This window comes from Rousettus aegyptiacus, unplaced genomic scaffold, assembly GCF_014176215.1.
Source record: "Rousettus aegyptiacus isolate mRouAeg1 unplaced genomic scaffold, mRouAeg1.p scaffold_m13_p_12, whole genome shotgun sequence".
Lineage (NCBI taxonomy): Eukaryota > Metazoa > Chordata > Mammalia > Chiroptera > Pteropodidae > Rousettus > Rousettus aegyptiacus.
The window spans coordinates 55,289,008-55,306,199 of NW_023416287.1; the positions used below are offsets into that span (position 1 = coordinate 55,289,008).

The 17,192-nt window shown below is 37.1% G+C and overlaps 1 protein-coding gene across 1 annotated transcript in view; it reads right to left on the minus strand.

Moving 5' to 3' along the window:
- CLUL1 (clusterin like 1) overlaps positions 1–16,293 on the minus strand; it is a 30,141-nt gene extending 13,848 nt beyond the window's left edge. Inside the window, exons 1-5 of the mRNA XM_016164542.2 lie at positions 16,188–16,293; positions 14,903–15,084; positions 9,541–9,708; positions 7,279–7,711; positions 2,374–2,511 (exon numbers count right to left, since the gene is read on the minus strand). Coding sequence (XP_016020028.2) covers positions 2,374–2,511; positions 7,279–7,711; positions 9,541–9,708; positions 14,903–15,084; positions 16,188–16,293 — 1,027 coding nt within the window. The remainder of the gene's footprint in view (positions 1–2,373; positions 2,512–7,278; positions 7,712–9,540; positions 9,709–14,902; positions 15,085–16,187) is intronic.
- Between the last annotated feature and the right edge of the window lie 899 nt (positions 16,294–17,192).

Here is a 17,192-nt window from a genome sequence, read left to right on the forward strand (position 1 = left end):
ACATTATACTTTGACAATATAAAAATAATAAACATGTAAAACACTGCTATGTATAATGTGTGTTATATGTAAACATACATGATAAAAATATAGAGAAATGCAAGGAAATAATAAACACCAAATTCAAAAACAGCAGTTTCCTTTTAGGGATAAAGAGGATGTGATGTGGAAGGGGCGCAGTGGGGACTTCACCTATTTTGGTCATGTTTTATTTCTTAATTTAGGCAATAGGCGCATGGGTTTTTATTATTTGTTCTTTACATATTTACGCTAAAATGCATTTTACAACGAAAGTTTTAAATTGTATGGGAACACATTAGAATATGCCTTCTTTTATGTTTTACTTGTGAAGCAGTCTATTTACATTACATAACACATTAATTACTGTGTTACCTGCTGGATACTGTCTCCGATGCATTATCTGATGTATACTGATTATACGATGTGTTTATACTGTATTATCTGATTTCTCCTGTATTATCTTTTCAAGATTTATTGAGAAATAATTGACATACATCATTGTATAAGTTTAAGGTATACAGCATGTGCTCAATTTACACATATCATGAAATGATTCCTGCAGTAAGTTTAGTTAACATCCATCATCTCACATAGACACAATAAAAAGAAAAGAAAAAAACCTCCTTGTGATGAGAACTCCTAGGATTTACTCTCTTAATAATTTTTATATGTACCATACAGCAGCGTTAGCTATAGTCACCATGCTGCACATTAATCCCTAATACTAATCTTATAACTGGAAATTTTTACCTTGTGACCATCTTTCTCCCATTCCCTCTCCCCTCATCTTCTGTATTATTTTACAATAATCAGTGAGAGATTATTCATCAAAGTTTTGAACTGGATGAAAAGAAGTTAATGATGAGGTGTTTGAGTGGGACTATTTTTTAAACTTTTTTTATTTTTCAATTACAGTTGATATACAATATATATTTGTTTTGGGTGTACAATAGAGTGATTAGACATTTATATACTTTACAAAGTGATCTCCTGATAAGTCTAATACCCACCTGACACCATATATACTTATTAAAAAATTATTTACTATAATCTCTATGCTATATTTTATATCCCTGTGACTTTTTTTTTAATAATTGGCACTTTCTATATCTTAATCCCTTCCCCTTTCTCATCCATCTCCCCAGACCCCACAGCATCTGGCAACTATCAAAATGTTCTCTGTGTCTATGAGTTTGTTTCTGTTTTTTTTTTTTTTTTTATTTATTTTGTTTTTCAGATTCTGAGTGGGCCTTTATTTGTAAGTAGTTAGTATATTAGTGTATATTTTTCTCTTATAAAAACTTTGTTTCTGTATGCAACCTTACAACTGTGACTTAAAAAACAAAACACTTGAATTATGAGAATCATTAATATTTCAGACATTTTATTTAGTTCTCAAAATACCTATATGAAGTAGATAAATTAATGCCATATTCCAAATGACGAAACAGAGGTGCAGAGAGTCACCCAGTGAGCAATTCAGGAGAAACAAGATCCTCATTGGCTCTGACAGAAAGGTCTAGTTTAGATTCAATTTCCTACTCCAAGCCCTTAGGCACACTTTAAAAAATTTTTTTCCTTTAAGTCTTTATCAAGGTGAAAAACAGAAGCACCAGAATCAAACCTCTTTTTGGCTTTTGTAAAACTTATCTCTGTCTTATGTACTGTATGCTTTATCTTCTCTATTAGATGCTGAGCCCTGTGAGGAAAGGAATTGTGCTTTCAGACCCTAGCTGGCTGGGAAAAGCAACTTTAGTTACAGGAAGATGAGGGGAAGGAGGCAGGAAAGGGGGAAGAGGTGGATGGAGAGAAGGATTTCTCACCTGGGGAAGGAACAGGAAGGTCACTCTTAGATCTGGGAGAGCAAAGTGGGCTCGGGGCTTTTGAGAAGAATCCGCTTTTCATATTTAAACACCAGTCAGTAATTAAGCCATCAACTAGAAAGAATTAACGTCACTTTCAAAAAAAAAAAAAAAAGGAAACACTCCCTTGGTTAAAATTTGCTTACACAATGGAAAGATTTCCTCCATTGGTGGGTTTTCCTTTGCAGTAAGAAGGAAAGTGTTACCCTAATTTGTTCATAATTCTCTTCTGCCCACATTAGTGTTTATTTGGTCTTTAACCATAAAATATTTTTACAGGAACGAAGAGGAAATTTTAAAAAGGCGAAAAGTGAGTTCACCTACTTTTGAATAATAAGTCATAAACCTACACTGAGCACACCTATATGGAAATGAGTTTGCAAAAAAAGTGAGCGAAGGGAAGTAAATGAATCCACGATGCTTGTAAAAGTGAGATTTTGACCTCTGACCAGAATACTATTGAAGGCCTGAGAAACCAATAATTATTTACCTTCCCACAGGTAATCCTGACATTTTTGGCATCTTGCATGAAACTGGAAGCATTCCGAGAAATTCTGGTGAAGTTCTCCACATAGTACTCTGTCCTGCACAGGCATCATCTTTGAACTGAGGCCTCCAGGGTCAGCATCTGCAGGTAACGGAGTTTACACATTGGTGCCATTAGAGCACTTTAAGGACTACATACAATGTCATTTCTTTTTTCTTACCTGTGCCTTCAAAATCTTCTTCCTATATTCAAACATAGGACTGCATATTGGTGTAACCACTTGCAAGGACAATTTGACATCTATTAAAAGTTGCATATGTACTTTAATCCAGCAATCTCATTACTATTATTCTGACTAATTACTTTAGTACACTCCCTTCTCCCCATCCCCAGAAAGGTTAGTGCACATAATTTTATTTTATGGAAGGAATCATGAGAAACTATTAATAGTAGCTATTTTTTGGAGAGAGACTTGATGGGGTAGGAGAGGGCAGCTTTCATTAATTTTGTTCCTTTGTGTATATGAATTATTTTAAATTTAGTGTGTCTTATTTTTATCATTATTATTTCTGATGTCAATGTGGTTAACTAAATAGGGGATGGTAAGCCACTTTTCTCTTTGGACTTGTATTAAAAAATACTAATGATTATTTTAATTTGTAAAGCCATTATTGGGGGAAGTACATTGGAGTTTCAAAGATATTAAAGATGTCTGTTTCTCAAACTAGGTAGTAGAGATTTACTTTATTACTATTCTTTTTGCATTTCATATACTTAATGTTATGAACAGAGGATCAAAGATTTAGAAAAACCTTTAAACCAGATCAATTTTTGAGAAACTATTTTTTTTCTGGTAGCATTAATTATTCATATAAAAATTATGATATAAAGAAGTCTATCCAACAGAAAACTAACAGTTCCCAACTGTTTCACATTAGAAAAAATTTATTATTAATTTAAAGCTTGATGACTTTCTGTTATATTTAATCCTCAACATTTAAAAATGAAACATTTCATTTTGAGATAAATTATGAAGTTCATTGCTTAAAAACCTATGAGGCAATCGTTAGATCATATGGTATGTAAGGCAACCACTTCCTTTGTCGAATAGAAAGTCATTTCCTCCCAGCTTCCAGCTCTAGACTTACGGGCATCTCCTCTTGCTCCCAAGAACTCCTGCGAGGGGTTCTACTGTCAAACTTATCTCTGTCTTATGTACTGTATGCTTTATCTTCTCTATTAGATGCTGAGCCCTGTGAGGAAAGGAATTTGGTCTTGTTATCTTAATCTCGCCATTCCTCTGAAATACCTTCTTCCGTCATTTCCCTTATGAGATAGCAATGTAGTTGTCCACTGACCTGTCTGTTTTTCTTTTTTCCGGATGGAGCTCCTAAAAGTCAGGGGCTGTGTCATATTATTGTCTTATTTCCAGCATCTAAATTAATACCTGGTATATAGATTAGGGGCCGTAAACTCTAGGTCCTTAGGACACCAATTCCCCATCCTGTATCTATGGCAATAAGCCATCACCTCATTTCGGTCTCAATGACAGAGCCTCAGGGCCCTTCCAGGGAACAATTTCTGGTGCCATCGCTAATATAAATCATCTACTCTCCCACCTGTTTCTGTTTTCCCCACCAAGGGAAAATTAAGGTCAGCAAACACCCTCTAAGGTAGGATTAGAACCCAGATCTCCCAGCACTGTGTCAAACTACTATATCACAGTTTCAGTGAACAGAATCTCACCTTTTCTTTCCAGCGATTTATAAGGCAAGTGAGGACAGCTATTTTATTCTTTTTCAACGGATTCAGGAATTGAGGTCTAGAAAGACCAAAGTAGGAAAAAAATTCTTCCATGTGGGGACTAAATTGCAAAGACACTCAATAAAATAAAAAATTGTATTAAACAAAATATTTCATGCTTATTGTCACCTTCCTCCTTTTAAAAGTATTCATTATTTGATTTTAGCTATTTTTCTATTTTTGCTCTCAGGACGATTATGGCAAATAAATTCCATCCCTGAAGGTTGCCAGATACATAGTACTCACTCAGTAAATGTTGGCTATTGTAATCAACAAGAGACATGTAATAGTTTACTATTTTTCTTGTAACAGATTATCACAAATTTAGTGGCTTGAAATAACACAAATTATATTACAGTTCTGGAGGTCAGAAGTCTGAAATGGGTCTCACTAGGTTAAAATCAAGGTGTCATCAGGGCTTTTTTTTCCCTGGAGGCTCTAGAAGAGAATCCATTTCCATGCTTTTCTAGTTTCTGGAGGCTGCCTGGATTCCTTGGCTCATGGCCCCTTCCTCTCTCTTCAAAGCCAGTCAAATAGGGCCAAGTCCTCATGCTGCAATCTCTATTAATTCATTTCTGCCTCCTTTTCTACTTTTTAGAACCCTTGTGATTATATTTCACCCAGCTGTATAATCCAGAATAAACTCCTTATTTTAAGGTCACTTCATTAGTAACCTCAGTTCCATCTACAACCTTACTCTCCCCTTGCTATGTATCCTAACATATTGACAGGTTCTGGGGATTTGGATGTAGACATTTTAGGAAAGCTATTATTCTGCCTAGCATAAGGGGCGAAGCTCAAAATATCTTCTCATTAGATGGATTTTCTAGAGGCAATAAGTTTATTCCTCACCTACCACCCATCCAGAAAAGTGGTGGAAACCACATGCAAATGCCCTCCTGCCCCTGCTTGCCTATTTTTGATAAATAGTCCTCATGTATTCATCTGGGAAGAGAATGTCTCCTCTTTTGGAGCTTGCTGCATACTGTTTGGTTAGGGTAGAGATACTGGAGAAAGAAGTATGCAAAGGAGCAACACAAGCTTTTATGTTTGATGTTTGTTTTTGTTTTTAATTTTTGCATTTATAGAGGACCCTGGATTTCCAAGTTATCAGTGGGGTGAAGATGGTGCATGGGGCAGGGAGAGGGTACCCATGAGCCAGATGAGAGCAGAGGCTGGTCCTGTGTAAACTGGGGAGGAACCTCAAGCAGAGTGATGGAAACCCACCTTCTGAGTTGGTGGGGTGGGAGGGAGTTGTACTGGTTGGAAAATTATTTAAATTTCAATTGTCTGAATCACTAACACTTCTGTGCACATTTGAATGTAGCAACCTATGTGTCAGATTGCTACACAATGTGAAAGATAGGATGAGATGTCATTTTGTTTTAATGACACATTCTGAATATTATTCTAAGGCAATTCATACTTTTTAAAAAACGTCAGGCAAAAATTATTCAACGTCATCCCAGCATTGATATTTTTAGTCTACTACCCTGATCTTTTCTTGAATATTTGGTGAATTTGGAACCTCAGAATGGAATACCAGACGAAACACCTGACTTACTAGAAAAGTCCTCCAGACCCTAAAATAGAAACTAATGACAATTCCAGTAATAACGGCTGTTCCACTCGTGGAACAATGGGACAGGAAGGGTGTATTGCACTGCTTCCTGGCTTTGGCTTCTGATAGTGTGAGGTAGACGCCTCCTATGTAGAGGCTCCTTACGCAATGTTGTGGCAATTTTGAGCATTTGATTCAGATGTTGCCAACTACAGCTGATATAACTGGAAAACAGCTAGAAGGAGGCCTTTTATCTGCATGCAAAAATCTGTATGTAATTAGTATATACTACTTGTTGACTTTGGAAATGAGTATATACCCATGAAATCATCTTCACAATCTATATGTCATAAAACTATCCTTCACCTCCAAAAATGTCTTCCTGCCCTCTTATTTATTATTATTATTATCATTGACAAGAACTGAAACATAAGATCTACCTTCTTAGCAAATTTTAAAGCATCCCATAGAGTGTTGTTAACTATGGGAGTTATGCTGTACTCATTCACTTGTGTAACTCAAATTCTGTGCCCTCTGACCAATACTTCCTCATGTCCCACTCCCCACCGTGCCTGGCCATCACCATTCCACCCTCTGCTTTTATGAGTTTGATGATTTTAGGTTCCTCTTAGAAGTGGGATCATACAGTATTTGTCCTTCTGTGTCTGGCTTATTTCATTAGCATAATGTCTTCTTTCACATTCATTCGTGTTGTCGCAATGACAGGATTTTAGAAGGAGCTCATTTTATTTTTCTGTCAGAGGAAAGCAGCCTTTTACTTGGCCTAGTGGTCAATAGAAAATAAATCCAAGGAAACACAGATCCTATAATTGGCCCGCATGGCAGCTCTCACTTCTGAGAACTGTGTCCCAGCCACTACACAGAAGCCTGAAGAAACTTTTTCCTGCCTTACAACATAAAGCAGCATTGTTTTTCCAACATGAAATATTGGAGCATAGGCATGAGTGGTATTGGTAGAAGGCAATTCTTATCTTTTACAGAAATTCCTATTTCTGTAGTTTTGGGTTTGTCTGTGAGTACTTTCTATGGTTTTGTGCATAAATGTTACGGTTTAGGGAATTACAGTAGTGATGCAGAGGAGGCTGTGGAGGGTACTAAAAGTGACCTGGTTTTACATGACACTAGGCTTCTTACCAAACTGGGAGTTGAGGAGCTTAGACTGATTTGAAAGAAACTCCATGAGGTTCCAGCAGGATAGAGCTGAGCACCTACATGCGTTTTCATCAAAGAGGCAACGTTTTGTTTTTTTTTCCAAGTTCTTATCTCTACCACCATTTTATTTTTTAGCTTTGATAGTCTGCTTTACTGAGAAAACAGCCCCACAGAGCTCTTGACAATGATGGAAGAGGGATGGTGTCTAGCAGACTTCGAAGTTTCTAAGAGGCTCTGAAACTTTGATTATCCATACATCGTCACTCTCAGAAACAATGTACGATGACTTAGAAATAACTACCATTCCCAAAGCTAAATAAAAATTGACTTTAGTATAGATATCTAAGTAAAAATAATCTTTTAATACTCGCCTTTGTCTTGTTTTGGTGAATCTTCCATTGCATTCAGCATCTCAGTAATTGTTTCACTGACGCTTTGATAAATGGAGAGACTGATATTACAAAACAGCTGGAAGAAGCTGGGAACATCCCAACTTTGCATAAGATCTGCCTTTTTCGTTGGTTCTTTCAATAAAGCTGGAAAAAAGTAAGGCTCAGTTAAGTCTGTATCTGACACGAAATATGACTGAAAAGCCTGGTCAAATTCTTGCTGCATCTGTTTGAAGACGTTAAAACTCCTGTTAAAGAGAACTCTCACATCCACAGTCAGCTGGCTGAACACATGCTCTATTTGGACCAGCTGTGCATCTTCTTCCATGACCTTTTCATTGACAGGGAGATCATTTTCATTATCTTCATGGAAAGAAAACAGAAATTGATATATCTTCCTGAAAAACTGTTCAATCTGTGGGGTGGGGTGGGGGACAGAAATGGGATAAGAAATTAATTTTCTTTCTGGATTACTTTTTTTATTGTAAATTTTAAAGTCAACTTATAGCAGTCTTTCCAGATCAAGAAAAAGTCTGGGCAAACTAAGAAAAAGAACTTTAATTTAAAATTATTTATTAATATTCTCATACTGGCTTTGACTTTGTGGAGAAAGGGTTGAAAATTCCTTCTGGTTTATGTTTGCCTATCAAAGTTCTAAAAAGGCCAAGTTTTCAATATTGTCGACAAGCCACGGTCTGATGTACTAGTGGTGGTTGGCATGCCATGGTCTAAAGGGCACCATGTATATTGCCTAAAATGTGTAAAGAAGGCTCTTGTCTTTCACCTCTTAGTGTCTCAGTTCTCTCTCCCCCCCCCTTTTTTTTTTGCTTCAGTCAAATATTATTAGTGTCTTTATGTCCTCCTCTTTCTTATCTCATCAACATATGCGTGCTGAACTATAAATGCTTAATACAGCCTAATAGGCTTCTTAGGGATAGTTACTTATTTGCAGTGATTAAAGCTCTCCTTAGTCATAGTGAAAGGAATGGAGCTCTAATTATAGAATTCCCTACTCCCTGGGAGATTTTCCAGCAGTCACACCACACTCTATTTCTTCTATGTGACACCTAAGCTCATGTCCTTTTGGCTATGTTGCATGATAAGGAACATATCAACTACTGACCATCACTATTATAGGACCGCAGTGCTGTTCAAAGAATTCACCAGGAATTCTTAGAGGACATATGCCTTCTTCAAAAAATAATCTGGATGGATCTTCTGCCTTATCCTCTGCCAGCTTCTGTTAACTTGAATCCACTTACAAAAACAGAACTTTAAAGCCCAAAAAAATTTTCATAAGGCCACACAACTGACATAGATAGGAATGGTCCCCAAACCTCCTGACTTCCAGTGCTTATTCCACCATATTCTGGTGTATTCGAGAATGACAGTGGCTATAAAAATAGAGCAGATGCAATTAACAGTGGAGGCAAATTAACTTGGCATATGAATCATCCTAAGGGTTGTTCCCTCTATAATTGGTTATGGCACTGCCAAGCCAGGAGCATACTCTAATTAGTGCATGCTCTAATACTCCATTTCATATTCAGCTCATTTCTTGAAGGGGAAGGGAAATTCAGGCCAATAGAGTAGGAGACTTTTATGGGGCAGAGCTCATCCAATTCAGGTCACCTCCCTCTGTGATCTCTCTGTCCCGAAGATAGCTAAAGGGGACAAAAAAGGAAACATGCTAGTCCTATAGGACATGCATGGGTAGGGTTAAAGGGGTTATGGATGTGTGTGTGTGCACATGTGTGTGAGCACGTGTACATGCACATGCATGCTGAGGGCAAGCCTGTTGAAGGAGAAATTCAGGAGGTCGAGAATGTCTTCAAATCAAAGCTGATTGAAATCAGAGACTATAATACTATTATTCAGAATGCAATTCAGCAAACATTTATTGAATAGCTGTGATGTTTTAATTAAAAGAAATAAGATATGGTCCCTTGCTTCAAAGAGCTTACAGTCTAGTGGGAACGTGTTCACGAATAACAAATACAAGGCAGAAAGAGTTAGGGTGTTTCAAAGAGATACACACAGCATCATTAAAGAAGGGAAAAACACTGAATAGCTGTTCTAACTTATAAATTGTATATGCACAGGTGAATCTTACATAAGCTTGCAAAAGGCCAATATGAGATCAGGTATCTCTAGTCTAAACATTAACATAAATTAATTTTTTAAAAGTAAGCTGAAGCTGATACCTTAAGAACTTTGAAATCTTGAGCTCTATTTTCCCCTTACCGTATTTTTCATAGAAGACCGACTAGGTTGACAGGTTGTATAAAATCTCATGCAGTCACTTTCCAGGCAAGATTTGCATTCATCCCAGGAATCTGTTAGTGACTCTTGACATAGCTTTTCTTCCTCTTCTAGATGTTCTTGAACTTCATTCATAAGTTTCAGGGCCTCCTAATTAGAAAGTAGAAACAAATAATCCTATTTCCATTTCATGACTTTACGTATACCTTAGTTGATTCACTCCTTAAAAATGTGCTTATTCTAAATGACTTCTTCATTCCTTCTTCAGGCCCCTGGCAGCTGACAGATCTACCCCAAAGCTTTCTCTCTGATTAAGAAAAGAGAATTGATTGATCCTTACTGCAGACTACAAAGAAAAGAGAATTGATTGATCCTTATTGCAGACTACAAATCTTATCCATCTGTTCATTTACTCATTCACTAGGTATTTATTGAGTGCTTGCTATGGGATAGACATTACCCTAGATGTAGGCAAACCAACAACAATGAAGTTCCTACTCTGGGAAACAACTGTAATTAACCTGTTTACTTGTCTGTCTTCACATCTAGTCCTTGTGAGATGTGGGAAGCAGTTTTAAGGCATAGAAAGCTGACACATTTATTTACTTACTTAATTTACACAGCCTTTAATTTTTATATATGTTTAATATTGCAAGAAAGCATGATTCTTGTATATGAAATCAAACCCTCCCATTGAGTTAATTCTAATTACAGAGATGCTCTATTTAAGCATCTTCATTCTTCTTGTCCATATTCCGAGCACTCCCCCTTGTGGTACTTTCCTGTACTTGGCCAGGTCCTACTCTAGGTGGTAGGGAGCCCAGCAGAAGTGATACCCGTCCCTAAGAACTTCAGCCCTGTCCCCTGAGCTCCCTCCATGCCGGCACCCCTACCTAGATTCCTGGCCTCACTGCAAGTGTGGACTTCTAAAGACAGGCTCCCTTGATGCCTGAGAAGTAGTTCAGGGGAGTTACAGGATATAATAGACCCATCCATAAGATAACAGCTTCAAAGCTAATGGCCACCCCTGCAGTAAAAACTACACAAAGGAGCAAAGTTTCTGTACTTAAAACCAATTTAGTGTGCATTCTCATCTAGTGGAAAAGAAAGATAACTCACCCTTCTCTGGCATATTAAGCCCAAAGAAACACTTGAACAGTATTCTGCATCTCCTTTGCTGGGCTTGCATTGTGCAGCTGCCCTCATGGCAGAATCCTGAGGCTAAGCCAGGTGGCAGTTGCTATGACCCACATAAGAAAACTGGCAGGGTCCCAGCCTGCCAAATGCATGTTGTGACCCAGACAGGATTTTATTGTCTCCTTGGGCTTTGCAGAACAATTCTGGAATCCAACATCTTCTCAAGAAAGGTTGCCTCTCCTTGGCAGGCAACAATACCACCCAGATTCTCAAGTCCTAGATTTAAATCTTCTGTTCATTGTCAACATAAGCCTAAATCCCAATATTTCCTTGGGCAAATTACCTAACATCTCTTTGCCTTAGTCTACTCCTTAGCAAAAAGGAATAACAATAGGATCTACCTTTTAATGTTTTGTATTAAAGAAGATAAGCAAGCAAGCAAGGCACCTAGCACATTATTATTAGTATCTCGGGTTTCCTTCTGCTTGTCTCCAAGTGTATAACAAAAACCAATTACCAAGTCCTATGTCCCAAGTTTTGGTAGTGAAGTGTTGCCATGGAGGAAGTAGATCTCTAGTTCAGGAATGCCTTGTCCATCTCTTCCATATCCCCCTAAATGCCCCACCCACTGACAGAGTCTATACCTATTCTTGTAGTTTACAGCTTATCAAAGTCCCATATAAACCTGGACTGGGGACAAATCACATTAAGCCGCTCTAGGGTTTTCCATTTAAGTAAAATAAGTTTCAGATACTATTATTAAGTATTAATAAGAAGGGGCTGAGGAGAGGGACTGTGATGACGCTGGGCCAACTGAAGATGAGAAGTGCTCTGTACTGGGAGATTGGGGGTGCCAACTCCATATTTTCCAATTCATAATTTGTCTAAAGTATCCTTTATTCTAGGTTTAAAATAATTTAGAGGAGACTTAGTGTTAAACAGCTTTTTAATTTTTTAAATTAACTTTTTAATTATGTGTCCAGACCTGAAGAGTATGATTCAATAAGTTTTTCTACTGTTGTTGTGGTGCGATCAAATCCAAGACCCACGGAGCCAATTGAGATGAATTGTGAGCCTTTATTAGCCGGCCAGAGAATGACTCTCTACCACGCAGGGTTAGAAGAGATCAGCCCCAAGCTCCCAGAAGAGGCAATTTATATAGCCACAAGCACATCCCTGAGCAGATCACCACACCCTGGTTAACAGTTGGCCATTAGCATCTCTTTGATCAGATCACCACACCCTGGTTAACAGAATCAGAAGTAAATATTTAATACTGGCTTACTGGAAAATTGCCCACCCATCACACTGTGGATGAAAAAGAGGCCACATACTAATCTGACAAGCTCAGGGTGGCCAGCATGGCAGGCCCTACAAATTCAGAGACCATAATTAACTACACAGGATGATCTGAACATAAAAATTCCTAATTAAAAGGAGGTCACCTATGACCAGTAGTAGTTACATTCTGAACCTGTAGCTTTCTTGACAAAAGCCAATTTTTACCTTACCTGAGCCTAACTATTGTCTTTTTGCATCTAAGATAACACACTCTTGGAATGTCAGAGTAATCCCTTTTGTCTAGACCCCTGAGGGCACATCCACTGCACCAGAGCACAGTCACATTACCCCTAATTGTTATCTTGTCACCTGAATACTGTACATAATCTCTATGTGCTATAAACATTAATTTTTAACTCGTGTACTCACCAATGTAAAAGAAGAATGCGTCTCTCTGTTTTACTTTTTATCCGGTCCCAGAGATTTTCCTACTTAGCTTTTTCCCACACCCTTAATCTACCACCAATGGTTGTCACGTAACCCTTCTTAGACCTCCTCCTTTGATTCTAGTGTGTAAAACAAACTGCAAAACTGCCATTCTCTGGAGTGTTTTCTTAATCTATTGTGATTTCGCTTCCTGGCAATTGTCGTCAGTTTGGCTCAGATAAACTCATTAAGATACTCTACCAGTTTGGACATTTCTTAAGTCAACGGTAGGTTTTTAAGAATAAAATTCCATGAGTCCTAACATTCTTTAGGGCCAGAACTGAAAGCAACACTTGCTTACTTGCCCCACCCCTAACTGGAGCATTCTTTTCATAGTACTACACCTTCGGCTTGCTAGGAAGCTGGGGAAAGGGAGAAAAACAGAAAGTCGCTGGGTCCAACAGGCACAGCAGCCACTGACTTTCTGCCTGGTCATTCATTACAGAGTTGGGTTAACATGTTAATTAACATCTTGAGCCTCAGTTTGCTTAGCTATAAATGAAAGTAATGGTTTACCCAGATTCCATGTGACAATGTGTTTATAAAGGCCCTATAAATGATATCTAGTGTCATTATTCCCAGTGGCCAGACTCACAAACCCACTAGAGAAGAACCCAGCTCAAGGGACTTCCACATTTTCCTCATGAGGAGTTATTTTTAATTTCCTGAAAGACTTTTGAATGCTCCCAAAGGGAGGAGGGCTTTCAGCTGCTGGTCAGGCAATTTACTTTCCTTGCTAGGGACCCTAAGCGAGGTGGGATGTAGGTGTGGCCACAGCATCGACCAGTCTGTGGACAAGCTGACTACAGCTTTGTAGTCAGCCTGCCACACACAGCACTATGCCATAGGACACCCAGAGGACAGTGCCGAGAAGTGAAGAGAATTCCAGTAGCTGTCGGGAACTCAGTGGCCCCCAACTTTGTAGGGTAGGGAGGAAATACTAGAACTTCTATTTGTATTTTTTAATTTAAAAATTGACTGTGGGGAGGAAAAATGGGGAGTTGTTTAATGGGCATAGAATTTCAGTTTTGCAATGTGGAAAGAATTCTGGAGATTTGTTGCCCAACAATGTGAATGTATTTAACACCAGTGAACTGTACACATAAAAAATGATTAAGGAGATGAATTTTATGTTATGTGTATTTACAATTAACATTTTTTAATGAAAACAAATTTTAAAAATAATTTACTCTCAATGCTAAAATTTAAAATATTTTCCAAGTCATTTTTTTTTACAGTTTCATTTCTTCGATTTAAGGGTAATATTGGAAAATAATTTAAAAATTTTTAAATGGTTTTGAGTATTATGTCAGTGGTCAGTGCTGTTAAACTATGAGCCATGCAATGTTTATAATTCAGAAATGTATTGAGTTTTATAACTGTAACACATAAACAATTTTTAACATCATCTATAGATGTTCAAATGTAATGCATATTCTCCATTGGTAAGATACATAGTTTGAACTACAGTTATTAAGTAAAGGTATTTGAATAAAAACTGTGATTAGGCTAATGTCCTGTTCCACAAACACTGGTGCTCTGTTGTGCTTACGTCAGACCGTCGCATGGACCCTGGGGACGAGGGGCCCTCCACATTCCACAAGCACTGACACTGGCTCCCTCTCTCTGTTCACTTACGGCCAATTGTAATGAATTGCTGTTTAAGATGACTCAGTTAAATGATTATTTTTATTATCTAGTTTTGATTAAACTAGTCCTCGGTAAATAAATAGGAGGATAAAAATATTCCTGAAAAGAAAAAGCTGGTAGATTAAAAAAAATACGAATAATTTTGGCTCAAGAAGACAAGAAGTTAATGGTAGAGCTGACAGTCCTTTGTTCTGAGCTCCTTATTAGCCAGCCAGATGACAGAGGTAAAATATGATGATCTAATTAGACTTGGCAAGTTGGCTAAAAATTTCAAAATATCTAGATTATTTGAAATATAAACTTACATCCACCCTAGCTAACCATGAACCCAACCTCGCCTTAAGTGTATTTTGTGCCTTGAGCTATTGGTGGTAGAATTCATATTTCTAACTTATAAATAAATTAAAATGTATATATTTAGTAATAGGGTTAGGAGATCAAAAAACTTTGGAGACCACTGGTCTAACCAAAAATTCCTTAAACACTTTCGACTCAATAGCCTAAACTGAAAGGAACTATCTATGGGTAAAGCACTTTTAAGAAAGTGGCACTTTCCAAATAGAGATGAATCCCTGAAATTCCTGGGTTTGGAGTCCTGCAAAGTCCTATTCTACAAGGAATATGTTCTTTGAAGAAATTTTAAATTACCTTCAAACTTTTCCTCCAATAAGAGCTTCTCTCCAAAAAATCTGGTATTAGGGAAAATAAGTAATTCGCCAATTGCCCTAACAAGTACAATATTTATGGTCCAGATATGTTTAAGAACAGATATTATTTTCAATTACTATACCTGCTTTTCTTCTCTGCATTTCTTCACGGTTTTCATTAGATTGGTATGTTCCTCCTCTCTCCTTTCCATCAAGATTTTCATCTGCTTCATACCAATCAAAGCCTTCTTCACCTCTTCATCTAGATCTATCTCCTCAGCCTCAGAAAAACCTAAACGATATGTGCAGTTATTTTCTTTGAGATCTGATGAGATTACAACGTATCTGTATCTCTATCTGCATCAGGAGACAATGAGTTCACCAGTTTTTCATGTCTCCTAAAGAGAGGCTTAATTGTTCTTTTATAGCCTCAAACTCTGAAAGCAGATCATAATGAATTAGCTGTCAGCTGCCACATGGACCCAGCTGCCACATGGACGATATCTTCTATTCCTCACTGCTGAGCTCCTAGACAAGTCAGAGTTCATTTAACTTTGCTTTTGCCATTTTCAAGGCCCATTTTCATTTATCCATTTTTTTCTTTCACTTAAAACCCAAGTGTGTTTATATTAGAAAAAATTTCGATTTTTTCCCCTTCAATTTATGTTAAATGCCCAACTGGGAACCCCAAACACCATGAACAATTTCCCTTTCTTTTAGCTTTAATAACCTCCCCAGGAGGCATCAAAACTAAAAAGTATCTCACATAATGCAAGATTCTTTAATGACCTAGTGAACATCTCTTACACACCTATAAGCCCTTAGTGACTGTAAAATTCATTGTCATTCTTTCTTTACAATAGCCAATGTGGCTTCCTAAGGAGTTTATTCTTGCCTCAAATTTAATCATAGACTACCCCCCAAAGCAACATTTTAACTTACCTTATTTTTCTAAGTGTTAAGCATATATTATCAAGCAAAGGTCATAAGTTAATGAGCACAGGCCGACCAGATTCAATGTCATTATAACCCATTCTTTAACTATCTCAAGAATAACTGCACAGACTACTTTAATTGTTTAAATTTTTCAAATGTTAGAAAAGAATTTCACTGTTCATTAAAACTGTGCTTAGACGACACTGAACATCTGGCTGAAACCAAGAAATGAAGTCAAAAAGTTGGCAAGTTTTATCTGTGTGACAGCAAACATCTGGACATGTGAATGTTCTCAGATACTCGATTGGAATTTTCTATTTTTATCCAGATGTTTGGCATCACGTCTACTTGGTTTAAGTGCCTAGAGAACGTCTCACCGTAAAACTAGAGGGCCATAATGAACACGGTTATCTCTCAACTGTAAATCACTGTGCCAGTGGGACATGCAAACATGCAAACAAGACACAGCGCAGATAAAGAAACTAAACATACCCTTCAGGTTTCCATGGATAGCAGTTTTGTCTTTCCAAGTAGGTGCACAGTGACAATCTTTCAACCACAGGAGATACACAGTAAACACCAAGAGTGGCAGCTTCATGTTCCCGCTGTTGCTGCAAAGGAAAAATAAACCTGCATCAAATGCCTGCCATTAGGTTACGTTCTGTCTGCAGCAATTGAAAACATATGGTGATCCCAAGCATTTTTCTGTCAGCTTTTCTTTTTGATTTTAGACAATTCATGCTAACAGGCCTGAGACATAAGGAATATAAATTTAAAAAAGAAGAAGACAACCCAAGCCCCTATTGTCTCTATTTTGTTTACATTCTTTATGTCAGTTAAATAAGAGTAATCATCTGAAGTCCTTGAAATTTAAGGTAATGAATAGCATGGCTCACAACCACATAAAATCTAAACTTCGTTTTATTTCCTTGTCAACATCCCCAAACACAGAATTAGTTAAAACATATCTAAAGGATTTTTCCCCCCTCCAATTTGGAATCCTCAAGGGAGTGTTCACCTAGATGGCTAACTACTTATTTTTTTATAATGTATTTTTTATGAAAGCAAAATAGCCTCACACATTTTTCTTGTACTTCTTATAAAACCCATCAAGCTATGTGAACAGAGAACAGTTAAATTTTTTCTTTTCAGATAATGATTTCCTTTTAAATTTAATTTGATATACGTTAATTATAAATATTCCAAATGTTTAAAACTTCACTAAGAAAAGTTAAATGAATTAAAACAGCTGTATGCTTTAATAATGTTAAATCTATAAAATGTTAATTATCTGCATTATGTCTATTTGCTATTTTGGAAAAAAAATATTTAACCAACATTCAGAATGTCTTTGTAACATAATAAAATAATATTGGCACTAGTAGTTACAAAGTTATCACATTTTACACACATCTATATCTATCATTTGGACTAACTACTCTTTTTTTTATTAAGACCCTGTTTCCCAAATGAAACCTTTAAATATACTTACCACTA